The 15,311-nt window shown below is 43.8% G+C and overlaps 1 protein-coding gene across 5 annotated transcripts in view; it reads right to left on the minus strand.

Moving 5' to 3' along the window:
* Positions 1-15,311, minus strand: part of LOC115160736 (low-density lipoprotein receptor-related protein 2) — a 62,381-nt gene that overhangs the window by 31,233 nt on the left and 15,837 nt on the right. For 3 of the 5 annotated variants that reach the window (XM_029711085.1, XM_029711083.1, XM_029711082.1), the window contains exons 10-28: positions 13,360-13,583; positions 10,803-11,009; positions 10,451-10,653; positions 10,219-10,359; positions 9,836-10,039; positions 8,235-8,427; positions 7,031-7,156; positions 6,611-6,741; positions 6,174-6,311; positions 5,782-6,066; positions 5,351-5,590; positions 5,108-5,227; positions 4,737-4,853; positions 3,002-3,382; positions 2,693-2,707; positions 2,029-2,277; positions 1,030-1,241; positions 747-931; positions 407-635 (exon numbers count right to left, since the gene is read on the minus strand). In XM_029711085.1, the coding sequence (XP_029566945.1) occupies positions 407-635; positions 747-931; positions 1,030-1,241; positions 2,029-2,277; positions 2,693-2,707; positions 3,002-3,382; positions 4,737-4,853; positions 5,108-5,227; positions 5,351-5,590; positions 5,782-6,066; positions 6,174-6,311; positions 6,611-6,741; positions 7,031-7,156; positions 8,235-8,427; positions 9,836-10,039; positions 10,219-10,359; positions 10,451-10,653; positions 10,803-11,009; positions 13,360-13,583 (3,600 nt within the window). The remainder of the gene's footprint in view (positions 1-406; positions 636-746; positions 932-1,029; positions 1,242-2,028; positions 2,278-2,692; positions 2,708-3,001; positions 3,383-4,736; positions 4,854-5,107; positions 5,228-5,350; positions 5,591-5,781; positions 6,067-6,173; positions 6,312-6,610; positions 6,742-7,030; positions 7,157-8,234; positions 8,428-9,835; positions 10,040-10,218; positions 10,360-10,450; positions 10,654-10,802; positions 11,010-13,359; positions 13,584-15,311) is intronic. The other 2 variants (XM_029711086.1, XM_029711084.1) reach the window with 1 other exon arrangement.

Raw genomic sequence — 15,311 nt, forward strand, 5'->3', positions numbered from 1 at the left:
TGCATTTTATTGATATTATTCCACACAGATGGTAAATCGGTAAGTTATGTTCTGTATGCAATGCTAATGTTTTCCTAGTTTAATCTATATCAATCAGGGGCGCAACTTTCACTGGGGACGGGGGACATGTCCCCCCCCCACACATTCTGATATTGCATTTTTGTCCCACCCAGTTTTATCATTGGAATGTGATACAATATGATAAAATGGTGTGCTTTATGACCATGCCGACGCCTCTGAGCGATCAGGTAGGCTGTTTGGAGTGTTTATCCGACTGGATAAAAATATAAATAATAACATTTAAAAAATATATATGTCCCCCCCACTTCTAAAACCAAAGTTGCGCCTCTGATATCAATTATATCAATGTAAAGACAAATCTATAGAAAATGCCATGTATCCTCACCAAATCGCTGGCCAGAACTTGTTTCCTGTTGTTGCCATTGTAATCACAGTAGTCAATAAAATCCAGGTAGGCATCAGCGAAGTAGAGCAGATTGTTGGGATAGTCAATGGTTAGGCCGTTGGGCCAGTACAGTTTGCTGCTTATGATGGTTGTCCTCATCTTCCCGTCCATGCTGGCCTTCTCAATGCGAGGGTTCCTCCCCCAGTCTGTCCAGAACATGAGGTGAGCACTGCACAATAGATCAACTGTTATAGTTACAGTCAATTACATTTGTATTATTGTAATTCAAACGTGTCCTCCTTCTCTGCCAATATGTATGTCCACTGTAGATGAGCCTCACCTGTCCCTTGGGTCCAGCACCAGGGCTCTGGGATTGGTCACGTTCTCACTGACCAACACAGTCCTGTGGGTGCCGTCCAGTTTGGACACCTCGATGGTCTCCAGAACATAGTCAGTCCAGTAGAGATTCCTGCCCACCCAGTCCACTGCCAGGCTCTCTGTCACTGTCACTCCACTGTCAAAAACCTGTCAAATCAAAACACAGGTTTAAGTGATTGGAGGTCATTACCCTGAGTAGAGAATGTTTGTGAGAAATGGAAGGACAGTCAGTAATCAGTACTCACCACGGCCCTGTCAGAGCCATTTTTGTGAGCGCTCCATATTCTGTCCTGGCTGGTGTCAGACCAGTACACACGGTCAGTCACCGAGTCAAAGTCCAGGGCCACGATGTTTCGCCCATCCCGGACCAGCGAGCGGACCACATTGGGCTGAGTGGTTATGTCATCGGACACAATCTGATTTCGGCTGGCAACTAACAGGAAAGCCTCACGTGAACCTGTGAACAGAAACCATCCTCTTCTCACCTGTGCCTTCTAATTCAAATGAGACTACTCATCAGCTATAGAACATTCTACAGAGGACTTCCCAAACTTCAAAACACGATAGACAGAGCTACTCAGATATCCACAGCAGGGGATCAATGCAGCTTTGTTGAGAATAATGGCGAATTGAATTACAGGGCTTTTTCGCAAGATATCTGTGATGGGCTCATGTCAGGTGCACTACTCATAAACAAGCCCTTTGTTGCTGATTATGTCCTAATTACCTAAAGAGAGAGTCAGTGAGTGGCATATATGTTATTCGTCTTATCTGGGGAAATCAGAGCAGAGTGGGAAGAGAATGGAGAAGAGTGAGTCTGTCCGCCCGGTGGTCTGAGACCGAACACCGACTCCATTTAGATCATTCCTGTCCAGCCACTGGACGGTTTATCATGTCTGTGTGGGCCAATCAGATGTACTGTATCTGGAAGACTGGACTTTATACACAGACGGAAGATGTGTCTCATATTTTGAAATTAGGCCAATTATGTTTAGAGGAAACATAATTGAGTATGTTGTGGACCAAATGGATTGGTGAAATAAAATGCCTTTGCATCCAAATGTAAGTGAGTAAAAGTTTATAAGAGTTAAAATTATAGTGTGGCAGATGCAAATTCTCTTCAAATACTCTACGGTTAACCACACACACACACACGCACACGCACACACACACACACACACACACACACACACACACACACACACACACACACACACACACAAACAAACCGTCTTGCTCCTCACCTGAGACCTTGCATGTGTGTTGGTCAGCCTCCAGAGTGTATCCATCTGAGCAGTGACAGCGGAAGGAGCCTCTCTCGTTGAAGCAGTGCTGACTACACAGCCCAGGGGGGTTACACTCATTCAGGTCATCACACGTCTTCCAGTCATTACTCAGCTGGTAACCCAGGGGACATGTGCACTGGGCCCCAAACGGACCCTGGATGCAGCCGTGGGTGCAACCAGCGTTGTTGTCTGTGCAGCTCTCCTGATCTAGGAGGGTCAAAAGAGGAGTGAGTTAATAGCTGTCATTCTTAAAAACAGACGGTAAGAAAATGAAACACCTTGGTGACATACGTAACAGGCAATGTGGATAAATGAATCAAATGTATGAAGGCAATGCATCTACTATAGCTAGCTGCTCAACGAATCACAGTGCTGCAAATAGAGCATCAACACAGCACCCCAGAAAATATCTATAGGCTTTCTATTTTGTATCAAATTATACCATTTTTACATTCTGAAACACATTTACTACATTTGTAACTACAGACAATCATTTAATTCTATCCTCCAATTGTGTTTTGCAACACTATACCCATATTCAGAGGGTTAGTGTGGATGGCAGGTTTGGGATGAATCAAAGCTACACGGGTGAGGTTTAACCAATGATTGAGGTTGTTCCTACCTGGCAAGGGCTCGTCTGAAAGCAGTGAGGACGGCAGGAAAGGAAAATCATAGATCACTTTTAAGTTATTACAGACCAGATCAACACATGCATGATTTGAACACAAGATTCCAAGCATAACAAAAATTCCTCACAAACATTAAAATACTCTATTGGTTGTGACCAGGAATGCCGTGAAAAATATGTCTAGATTTCAAGTGACCAGTGAACCTAGAAAATTACAAAAAGAAAATGTACAAAGAGTGATTTTCGTAACCACACTATGAGAATGCTGGCCCGAAAGGCAGAGAAGCAGAGGTGGTGACTTACTGCAGAGCGGGGACTCGTCCGCACCATTGGGACAGTCAGGATTGTTGTCACACACCCTGCTGATGTTGACACACACGCTGTGGCCCGGGCACTGCCACTGCCAGCTGGGGCAGCGGAAAGGTGGCGTGGGGCAGTCTCTCTCGTCACTCATGTCCCTACAGTCTTTGTCGCCGTCGCAGAGCCACCCGCGGTGCACACAGTTGCCGTTGTCACAGCGGAACATGGTGGTGGGGCAGGTGCGGGGGGGACAGACGTGGTGCTCGTCTGAGCCGTCCTCACAGTCCGGGTGACCGTCACACTCCCAGGTGGAGGGGATACAGCTGCCGTCCGACTGGCACTGGAACTCACTCTCATGGTGGCACATCCCTGGGGGTCTGGTGGCTGGGCACAGCAGGAGAAGGCACGGTCAGACAGTGTAGCCACAGCAGGAGAAGGCACGGGCAGACAGTGCAGCCACAGCAGGAGAAGGCACGGTCAGACAGTGTAGCCACAGCAGAAGCCACAGCAGAACCTCTGTGATGACGTCACCTCATTAAGAGTAATGGTCAAACTGCTGTGCTCCAAGACCAGTTGGTCGATCAACTCCGCACAGCAACTGATCATTGCATTTTATTGTGACTCAAAACAATGAGGTTGTATATTTACGACAGACAACGAATCTGTACTCTGTATTAAAACACACCATTTCTGAAACATTTGTAACGACTAATTTAGTTTTTGAAACATTCTACCCATATTCAGAGGGTTAGTGTTGGCAGGTTTGGGATGAATGACAGGTACACGCGTGAGGTTTTACCAATGATTGAGGTTGTTTCTACCTGTTAAGGGCTCGCGATCGTCTGAAAGCAGTGAGAAAGGCAAGAAAGGAAATACATAAACTGGTCATCCTATACTGAACAAAAATATAAATGCAACATGCAACAATTTCAACAATACAGTTACAGTTCGTATAAGGAAATCAGTCAACTGAAATAAATTCATTAGGCCCTAATCTGGGAAGGGGTGCAGCCATGGGTGAGCCTGGGAGGGCATTTGCCCACCCACTTGGGAGCCAGGCACACCCAATGGGAAGCCAGGCTTAGCCAATCAAAATGAGTTTTTCCCCACAAAAGGGCTTTATTACAGACAGAAATACTCCTCAGTTTCATCAGCTTCCGGGTGGCTGGTCTCAGACGATCCCGCAGGTAAAGAAGCCGGATGCGGAAGTCCTGGGCTGGCGTGGTTACACGTGGTCTGCAGTTGTGAGGCCGGTTGGACGTACTGCCAAATTCTCTAAAATGACGTTGGAGGTGGCTTATGGTAGATAAATTAACATTAAATTCTCTGACAACAGTTCTGGTGGACATTCCTGCAGTCAGCATGCCAATTGCACACGCAAAACTTGAGACATTTGTGGCATTGTACTGTATGACAAAACTGCACCTTTTAGAGTGGCCTTTTATTGTCTCCAGCACAAGGTGCACCTGTGTAATGTTCATGCTGTTTAATCAGCTTATTGATATGGCACACCTGTCAGGTGGATAGATTGTCTTGGCAGGAGAAATTCTCGCCAATGGGGATGTAAACAAATTTGTGCACAAAAATTGGAGAGAAATAAGCTTTTTGTGCGTATGGAATATGTCAGGGATCTTTTATTTCAGCTCATGAAACATGGGACCAACCCTTTCCATGGTGCGTTTATATTTTTGTTCAGTGTATTTTCTTGAGACTCAAAACAAAGAGGTTGAATACTTACGACAGCCAGACTCATCTGAGCGATCACTACAGTCAAAGACCCCATCACAGCGGTAGTAGGAGTTGATACACTGATGTCCATTGGAACACTTAAACTCATAGAGAGTGCAGTTGTAAACTGAAAAAACAACAGCATAGTGTGAGGCTGAGATATTGCAAACAGTGTGGATGGAGGATGCAGTTCAGAACATGCAAAGTCATTGTGAGTACTGTATAATACACATGGAATGAGATCAATGGCATAAGAAGCAATATCAAATGCGTGGGTTGATTCAATTGACTTGAAATTATGTGCCACTTGATGTTGGTGCTTTCTAGCTGTGTTAGTTCCTAAATACAGTACAGTGTTGAGAGGTATACAGAGACACTCACTGCAGCCCTGTTCATCAGCCCCATCCATACAGTCTCTGTCACCGTCACACACATAGCTGGGGCCTATACAGCGGTGGTCTGGGCACTGGAACTGTTCCGGGTGGCATGTACCACTGAGGTCTGCCAACACAGAGAGACCAATGGAGCTAACAGTTAGATCCCAAAAAGGCACTCAACAACAGAGGAATTACTCCTACAGTAAATGTGTGGAAATAAAAGTGATCCTTAGACTAGGAGACTCACTGCAGTTGGCCTCGTCGGAGCTGTCCCCACAGTCGTTGTCTGTGTCACACACCCAGGTGTGTGGGACGCAGCGGTGGTTGGCACAGGTGAACTGGTTGGCCGGGCAGGTGCCAGGGTTCTGGGTGGGGCAGTCCCGCTCGTCACTGCCGTCGAAGCAGTCGTTGTGCCCGTCGCAGTGCCAACCACTGGGCACACATTGCTGGTTGGCACAGGTGAACGCCCTGGGTGAGCAGGTGGTGTCTGAGAGAGAACAGGAAGGATTAATGAAACATAAATGTTTTGCTTCTTGCTAACACTGTAACAAGCCATTTAAAGTATACTTACATCTAAGTATAAGTATATTAAACATGATTACTATTGCCCCAATAAAGTGCCTCGAGTGACATACTAACAGTTAGTATACGCCATTGAAACAGAACATAATGCATTACTATGAGCTCTTCCACAGTTGGCCTCATCACTGTTGTCATGGCAATCGTCAACGCCATCGCATCTGTAGTTCTGAGGGACACATTTCCCATTGGTGCAGGAGAAGGAGTTGGCACCGCACTGCAGCGTGGGGGGCTCGTTGGAAGGGTCCTCTACACACGTCTGCTGGTTGGGCGCCAGCTTCAAGCCATACGGACAGCCACACACCCTCTGGGAGTCCGGCGCCGGGAAGCAGAAATGGCTGCAGTCTCCATTAGGGTTAGTATTCCTATTGCAGAAGTTGGAACCTGAGAGGGGTAGCAAAGGATATCATTAATGAGTACAGCGATGGCCACATAGCTATCCTCCATCACATAAACACTGCAGCAGGGAAAGCAATGAAAGAGGTGCTCACCGGTCTGGGAGTTGGAGTTGAAAGATTTGACGTGCATGATGTGGCTGATTCCCCTCCTGATGATGACCATCTCTCCCCCGTCAGTCTTGCGCACGCGCACGATCCCACCCAGGCGCCAGTCAGTGAAATATGCATAACCTGGATGGGCCGAGCAGGAACGCTCATGAAAGTGAGACCCAGCGTTGAGAATATCAGAGCACGACCTATGACATTAGCTATTCTGTCTCTCATCACCAGTGAACTAATGTTTGAGATGACACGGTAATCGCCAATTCTAATGATCATTAATCGAGCGTGTTCGACAAGTAGCAATGACATTTTAACGATGAAAGCGTTTATACAATAACAAGGTGGCTTTACCTACAATTGATGGAATAGTGATGCATACCGTTCCCTACGCAAATTGAATTCATGAGAAAATTTGAAGATTTAGTCACCTCCAAAGATGGTGAGACCAAAAGGATGTGAGATCTGAGTGATGCGCTCCAGAGACAGCCTGTTCCGTCCATCAAAGGTGCTGTGTTCGATCTTATCAAAGAAGGCATCCACCCAGTAGAGGCGCATGGAGCTGGGGGGGAGACAGACATTATTAAACACTGTTGCACAGACATACTGTCAGGAGGAGGATTAGTGAAGATCATTCTGATAAGACGCTTAATGGGATCTTAGATGGGTGAACAAAAACATGATGTCAACTTATCACACATGGTGGCACAATGTTGCAATGTAGTGACAAAGTCAATCATAAGGATCTAATTTGTTATTCATTAAATTGCTATCTGTTTTCTTGACCGAGTTTTACTGGGAGAGGAAGAATGTCGTATTTTGAGGCCATTCCTCTGAGACCTTTGGCTCACCTCCAGTCGATAGCCAGGCCGTTGGGCCAGCCAAGTGTAGTGTTAACAATCGACAGGGCATGTGACCCATCACACCAGGCCCTCATAATCTTCGCTGGACGATACCAGTCGGTCCAGAAAATGTACCTGTCAAATAAAACATACACATTAACCAACCCTCACACTAATATGGGAAAATATTATAGTGTCTGTTTCACCTCAACCGAAGTAGACTCTGGCTTTAGGCCCACTTCAATATCTTCTATGAACTGAGAAATATAGACATTTGAGAGCGCCACAGGGTTTTCCGTTTAACCTGTGATTATTTTTGGCAGTGTACTCTCCTGACATAATCTAATGTTTTGCTTTCGCTGTAAAGCCTTTTTGAAATCGGACAGTGTGGTTAGATTAACGAGAGTCTTGTCTTTAAAATGGTGTAAAATAGTCATATGTTTGAGAAATTGAAGTTATAGCATTTATGAGGTATTTGTATTTCGCGCCACAGGATTCCACTGGCTGTTGACTAGGTGGGACGCAAACGTCCCACCTTGCCCAGGGAGGTTAAGCTACGTTCTTAGTGTCCACTACAATACCGGCCTTCATGCATCACTAATCTAGGCTATTGGACCCAGAGGCCTTATGATTTTGTAGCTATTGGAAATGTCCCACGAGCACTAAATAAAGACTCCTTTTATCAGGTTTGGGGTTTAAAGTGTGAACAATCTATGAATGAGCCGGTACCTCTCGCATTATGCTAGGTGTGACTAGACATAAGTGCTCAGTTTGCTAATGCTTTTTCATGTTCTTAATAGGCAGGGATCCAGGATGAAAACATGGGCCTCTGAGACCTGCTGGTTCTGGCTAATGCCCTCACTAAGTTGTGCTTGCCCAGGAACATTTCGGTTACTTGACTGATTCCTCACACTATCTTTGTTTCCTTTTGACTTCCTATGGTGCTTTAAATTAACCTAAAGTAAATATAATCTGATTATCATTTATATAAATGAATTGAATAGAATCAAACATTTAAATTAGGATATTATTCTGTAAAAAGCATGCATTACTCGGTAAAGTCAACATTCTTCATGCAGCAACAAGGTAGAACCCTATCATATCTGCTATATATCCCTCCCTCTCTCATTTTTGTTGCCACAGTCAGGCTGGAAGTGGCACCAAACCTCTCTCCCTGACCCCTCCTCCTTAATCCCAGCCCAGCTGTATTTACCCAATCACAGGGTGCACCACGATGGACCTGGGGCTGTTCAGGTTGCGTATGATGGCTCTCCTGGACTGATCGGCCAGCTTCATGACTGAAATACTCCTGTAGCGCGGGTCTGTCCAGTAGAGGTTCTTTGAAATCCAGTCGTAAGCCAAGTCCTCCACGCCGTCCACTCTATTGGCAGCTAGCACCTCTCTGCCTGTGCAGATCAAAGCAGCGACACCGCCATTTAATACAGAGATGAAAGAGGAACACATTTAAGTAAATAGACTGTCAGCTTGCATTTGCCCTACGTAGACCTGACAGAGAAAACTAGGGCTGGTCAACCCTATGTTGCAAGAACAACACCACTGCTCAGAGCAGTTTGTGGTTTCATTTTATCCTGGAAATTCTTTCTTCATGGATTTATCACATAGGTAACTTATTTTACAGGGCTATCGAGTCGTAAGTTGGAAGATAAATTAAGTTTAATTCCAAAATGCTAGAAATACATTTTCAGAAATGTTGGTGAATTAGCTTTTATTGTTTAAAGAAATTATGAAAGAGATTGGGGTATTCTTACACTATCTAATCATGGCATGGTGTTGTTCAATGACAGACATGTATTTGTTTAAAATCTATCAATTGATGGTTTCATTTCAGAGAGACAAATAATCATGTTTTTTTGCTAAATGCTATATATCCGCCTCTCTCAGCGAAATAATTAGTACTGCTAGGTTTAACACAGTCAAATGTAACGAAAACTATATTTTTAATAAAGAAATATACAAATGATACAATATTTTTCAATACAGTAATATGAGATCTGTATGTAAAACTTTTACAATTGACATTTTAGTCATGTAGATGTTCTTATCCAGAGCGACTTAAGTGCATTCGTCTTAAGACGGCTAGGAGAGACAAACACATAGCACAGCCAAATGTACAGGATACAAACTTTCCATTCCAGCTAAACAATGGATATATAGTGTTTAGCAAAAAATCTCAAATCTATTAATTAAAAATCTGAGAACTAATATTTTACACACACATGAAGGTACCCATAAGCAATCATTTCTGATGAATAAACACAAATGTGAAAAATTGGTGGTTATAACGTTTTGGAAATAATCTCTTCAAATATTGAAGCTTCTACAACTTTTTGTAATTATGTGCCCAGTGTTTGTTTAATTACATTCTGGAGCCTGATTTTGAGCTGTTACGTGATAATTTCACTGCTGTCCATGCTCCTGTCCACTCCCTACCTCCCTCTCTACCTCCCTCCTTCCTTCCCTCCCTCCCCCATTGCACTGCCCGGCTCCAAAAGGCACTCCTCTAACTGACGTGGTATAAGCTCGGCTGGATCACATGCTTGAGCTCTGTGCTTGAAAGGATATTATGTAGGGTTGTAAATATGGTTAAAAAAATAAATATAAACAAATATATCCATGATAGTAAATGAAAAGTATTTCTTCACATTATAATAAATGGAGAAAAAAAACACTCAGTGATTATGAACTACAAACTCAGCAATAAAACAATATTTAACATAAATTTTCAATTTCATTTAATTCTACATACAGTATCGAGTCATCAATCCAACCAAATAAAATTTAGGATGCTCTCACCGGTGCCGTCCACTTTCTGTTTGTAGATGATGTCTTTAGCCGTGTCTGAGAAGAAGATGGCATTGTCTTCTGCGCTGAAGTCCACCCCAACGAAATACGAGGGTGTTCCAGTGACAGGGAGGATAACATCCTCCTGAGAGGACAGGTTGAAGGGGATGCCTCGGACAGCGAGCTGGCTGGAGAAGAGCAGGAACTGCCGCACCGCTGGAGAGAGAGAGAAGAAGACATCCACCATAAACCTCCAGATAACACATCCTATGTCACACCACATTGGCACTCACAGTATAAAGAGCACATATAAAGGACACAGGACAGTAAAGTGTCAAGACAAAGTCCAACGTAAATAGGGAAAAAGCTAAACGCGGTTTGTGTGTTGGTCTTACCAACACATCTCTTGCCATCAGCATGCAGGTCGTAGCCCATGCAACACCTGCAGCGGTAGCCCAGCCCTTGGTTGTCTGACCTGTGGCTTAGAATACAGATCTGCTCACAGCCGCCCCTGTTTGCCCCGCAAGGGTTTGACACTGTAAACACAACACGCACACGCTCAGTCACTGACAGAACATACAGAGGTGGGACAGATCAGTGGAGTATTTGTAGTAGTGACATGCTTACCATACGGTTGTCTTAGTTGGTGTACCACTTGCACTCCATGTGGGGTCTGAGATGTAGTGTAGACCACCTGAGGGTTAGTGTCACTGAACTTGTTGGCTTTCATCACGGCCATCTTGGTCCAGTCAGTGAAATACACAATGTGCTCAAACATACTGATGCCAAAGGGGTGAGGAATCACAGCACCTCCATGAACCACTGTTTTCCTGAAAGGGGGATTATAAAACAAGGCTATATCCATCCCATTTTGATAGAGATCTGCAATGTTTTCCGTTCTTACATATTGTCTTCAGACATTTGGCCAAACAACATCTCATTTGAGCTCTTTCGTAGGGAAAATATCTGGTATGCTTACCTATGAAGCCCATCATATGTGGTGGTTTCAATATAGTCATAGCGGCTATCAACCCAGTAGACCCGCTTGGCATCAATATCCAGTGTGATCCCTGCTGGCCAGCCCAATTTAGTCCTGATGATCCCATAGCGATTGGTACCATCCATGTATGCCCGCTCCAAACCTGGCTCTCCATTCACAGAGTCCCAGTCTGAGAAGAACAGGAACCTGTGAAGAAATGTATTTTTGTTTAGTTAGGTACAGGTTACCAGTACAGTAGGTTGCTGTGTACTGGATGCAATATAGAACATTGGTAAACTGGATTTCAAGCAGCGAAGTTATTCATCCCTCTAGCTATAAATTGACCTGGTAGTCTTAAACAAATCTACTTTGAAACAAAAGTATACACCTCACACACATGGTTATGGGCTTAAAAAAGAAGACACCTGTAGCATGGCAGATATAGTGTTGAAATGTATTACATTTTGAGTTTGCATCTCAATATTACACTTCATGTACAGTTGAAGTCGGAAGTTTACATACACTTTGCAAAAGTTTACAAAACTCGTTTTTCAACCAATCCACACATTTCTTGTTAACAAACTATAGTTTTGGCAAGTCGGTTAGGACATCTACTTTGTGCATGACACAAGTAATTTTTCCAACAATTGTTTACAGACAGATTATCTCACTGTATCACAATTCCAGTGGGTCAGAAGTGTACATACACTAAGTTGACTGTGCTTTTAAACAGCTTGGAAAATTCCAGAAAATGATGTCATGGCTTCAAAAGCTTCTGATAGGCTAATTGACATCATTTCAGTCAATTGGAGGTGTACCTGTGGATGTATTTCAAGGCCTACCTTCAAACTCAGTGCCTCTTTGCTTGACATCATGGGATAATCAAAAGAAATCATCCAAGACTTCAGAAAAAAATGAAGACCTCCACAAGTCTGGTTCATCCTTGGGAGCAATTTCCAAACTCCTTAAGGTACCACGTTCATCTGTACAAACAATAGTACGCAAGTATAAACACCATGGGACCACGCAGCCGTCATACCGCTCAGGTAGGAGACGCGTTCTGTCTCCTAGAGATGAACGTACTTTGGTGCGAAAAGTGCAAATCAATCCCAGAACAACAGCAAAGGACCTTGTGAAGATGCTGGAGGAAACAGGTACAAAAGTATCTATATCCACAGTAAAACGAGTCCTATATCGACATAACCTGAAAGGCTGCTCAGCAAGGAAGAAGCCACTGCTCCAAAACCACCATAAAAAAGCCAGACTACGGTTTGCAACTGCACATGGGGACAAAGGGTAGGCTTGCAAGCCGAAGAACACCATCCCAACCGCTAAGCACTGGGGTGACAGCATCATGTTATGGGGGTGCTTTGCTGCAGGAGGGACTGGTGCACTTCACAAAATAGATGTCATCATGAGGAAAGAAAATGATGTGGATATATTGAAGCAACATCTCAAGACATCAGTCAGGAAATTAAAGCTTGGTCACAAATGGGTCTTCCAAATGGACAATGACCCCAAGCATACTTCCAAAGTTGTGGCAAAATGGCTTAAGGACAACAAAGTCAAGGTATTGAAGTGGTCATCACAAAGCCTGACCTCAATCCCACAGAAAATTTGTGGGCAGAACTGAAAAAGCATGTGCGAGCAAGGAAGCCTACAAACCTGACTCAGTTACACCAGCTCTGTCAGGAGGAATGGGCCAAAATTCAACCAATTTATTGTGGGAAGCTTGTGGAAGGCTACCCGAAACTTTTAACCCAAGTTAAACAATTTAAAGACAATGCTACCAAATACTAATTGAGTGTATGTAAACTTCTGACCCACCGGGAATGTGATGAAAGAAATAAAAGCTGAAATAAATCATTCTCTCTACTATTATTCTGACATTTCGCATTCTTAAAATAAAGTGGTGATCCTAACTGACCTAAAACAGGGACTTTTTACTCGGATTAAATGTCAGGAATTGTGAAAAACTGAGTTTAAATGTATTTGGCTAAAGTGTATGTAAACTTCCGACTTCAACTGTATATCACAGAAAAGTGAAATATAACAAAACTGCTGGACATAGAAACACAGGATTTTCGGCAGCTTTAAAAAAAATTATGTTTATTAATTATGAAATTACGAAAAATATTACTAACATTCCACACGAGGCCACTAGGTCATTTGACTGCAGGAAAGGGCTACCAGAAGGTGAGACATAAGCAGATTTCCTTTTCCTTTTTTAATTGAGTCTGAAACACATACTGTACATCCTCTACTGTCTTTGTCTCTGGGTCTACAGGTGGGCCAGCCCTAAATCCCACCGAGGTAGAACAAGTGTCTACATTTAGTATCACTTCCTAATTTACCTGGAGCCACTTGGCTCAGTCTCCCCTCTCAAACAGTACTATTGGATTACAATGAGGCTCATCACTTTTAATACTGCTCACTAATCCCCCAGGACAATCTTCTAATCTCTCACCCTTATTACTTCCTACCAGTGCAGCATGAGAGAGAGATGGCGAGATAGAGGGATGGAGGGATGGAGGATGGGGAGGTCCCCTCTACTCACCCCACAGTTGGGTCCACGGCCAGCCCTCTGGGGTTTCCCAGATTCTCTGCGATCAGCGTCACCCGGTTATTCCCGTCAAAATCCACCATGTCAATCCGGTTGACGCTTGACTCCACCATATACAGTTTATTGTTCACCCAGTCCACGGCCAGGTTCTCAGGGTAGTCAACTGATACATTTAAAACCACCTGCATATTGGAACCGTCCATATCCACCGAAAAAACCTGCCCACAAAAGAAAGGATTGTTTTTAAGAGATTAGCCCTTTTGGTGGTTATGGCTCCAGAAAGACATGGAGATAGAAAAAAAGAGGCATTCCGAGAAACAGGGATGGGATATGTCACCACAATACCCATGAAATTAGAAGGAAATTACTATCATTAAGTCTGTGTTTTGGTTGCTTGTCTGACTTCCATCTTGTCTGTCCAGTAGCATTCTAGTAGCAAATCTGGCATTACTCATCTCGTATGTATATACTGTTTTCTATACTATTCTACTGTATCTCATTCACTTAATAATGTTTACATATCATACATTACTGAGCACGTATGTATATACTGTTTTCTATACTATTCTACGGTATCTCATTCACTTAATAATGTTTACATATCATACATAACTCATCTCGTATGTATATACTGTTTTCTAATTCATTCCTACTTAGATTTGTGTGTATTGGGTATATATTGTGTAATTGTTAGATATTACTTGTTAGATATTTCAGGTAAGTTAGGAACCAATATACACAGGCAGTTAGGAAAGGCAGTTAGGTAAGCAAAGGCTAGCTTTTTCAAACAGAAATTTGCATCCTGTAGCACAAAGTCCAAAAAGTTCTGGGACACTTTAAAGTCCATGGAGAATAAGAGCACCTCCTCCCAGCTGCCCACTGCACTGAGGCTAGGAAACACTGTCACCACCAATAAATCTACAATAATCGAGAATTTCAATAAGCATTTTTCTACGGCTGGCCACGCTTTCCACCTGGCTACCCATACCCCAGTCAACAGCTCTGCACCCCCCACAGCAACTTGCCCAAGCCTCCCCCATTTCTCCTTCACCAAAATCCAGATAGCTGATGTTCTGAAAGAGATGCAAAATCTGGACCCCTACAAATCAGCTGGGCTAGACAATCTGGACCCTCTCTTTCTAAAATTATCTGCCGCAATTGTTGCAACCCCTATTACTAGCCTGTTCAGCCTCTCTTTCGAATTGTCTGAGATCCCTAAAGATTGGAAAGCTGCTGCGGTAATCCCCCTCTTCAAAGGGGGAGACACTCTAGACCCAAACTGTTACAGACCTATATCTATCCTACCCTGTCTTTCTAAAGTCTTCGAAAGCCAAGTTAACAAACAGATCACCGACCATTTCGAATCCCACCGTACCTTCTCCGCTATGCAATCTGATTTCCGAGCTGGTCATGGGTGCACCTCAGCCACGCTCAAGGTCCTAAATGATATCATAACCGCCATCGATAGAAGACAATACTGTGCAGCTGTCTTCATCGACCTGGCCAAGGCTTTCAACTCAAATCACCACATTCTTATCGGCAGACTCAACAGCCTTGGTTTCTCAAATGACTGCCTCGCCTGGTTCACCAACAGCCTTGTACACTCAGATAGAATTCAGTGTGTCAAATCGGAGGGCCTGTTGTCCGGACCTCTGGAAGTCTCCGCTCCTTCTGTGGCCTCCAACTGCTCTTAAATGCAAGTAAAACTAAATGCATACAGGGTTCAATTCTCGGGCCGACTCTTTTCTCTGTTTACGTCAATGATGTCGCTCTTGCTGCTGGTGATTCTCTGATCCACCTCTACGCAGACGACACCATTCTGTATACTTCTGGCCCTTCTTTGGACACTGTGTTAACAAACCTCCAGACGAGCTTCAATGCCATACAACACTCCTTCTGTGGCCTCCAACTGTTCTTAAATGCAAGTAAAACTAAATGCATGCTCT

This window comes from Salmo trutta, chromosome 24, assembly GCF_901001165.1.
Source record: "Salmo trutta chromosome 24, fSalTru1.1, whole genome shotgun sequence".
Lineage (NCBI taxonomy): Eukaryota > Metazoa > Chordata > Actinopteri > Salmoniformes > Salmonidae > Salmo > Salmo trutta.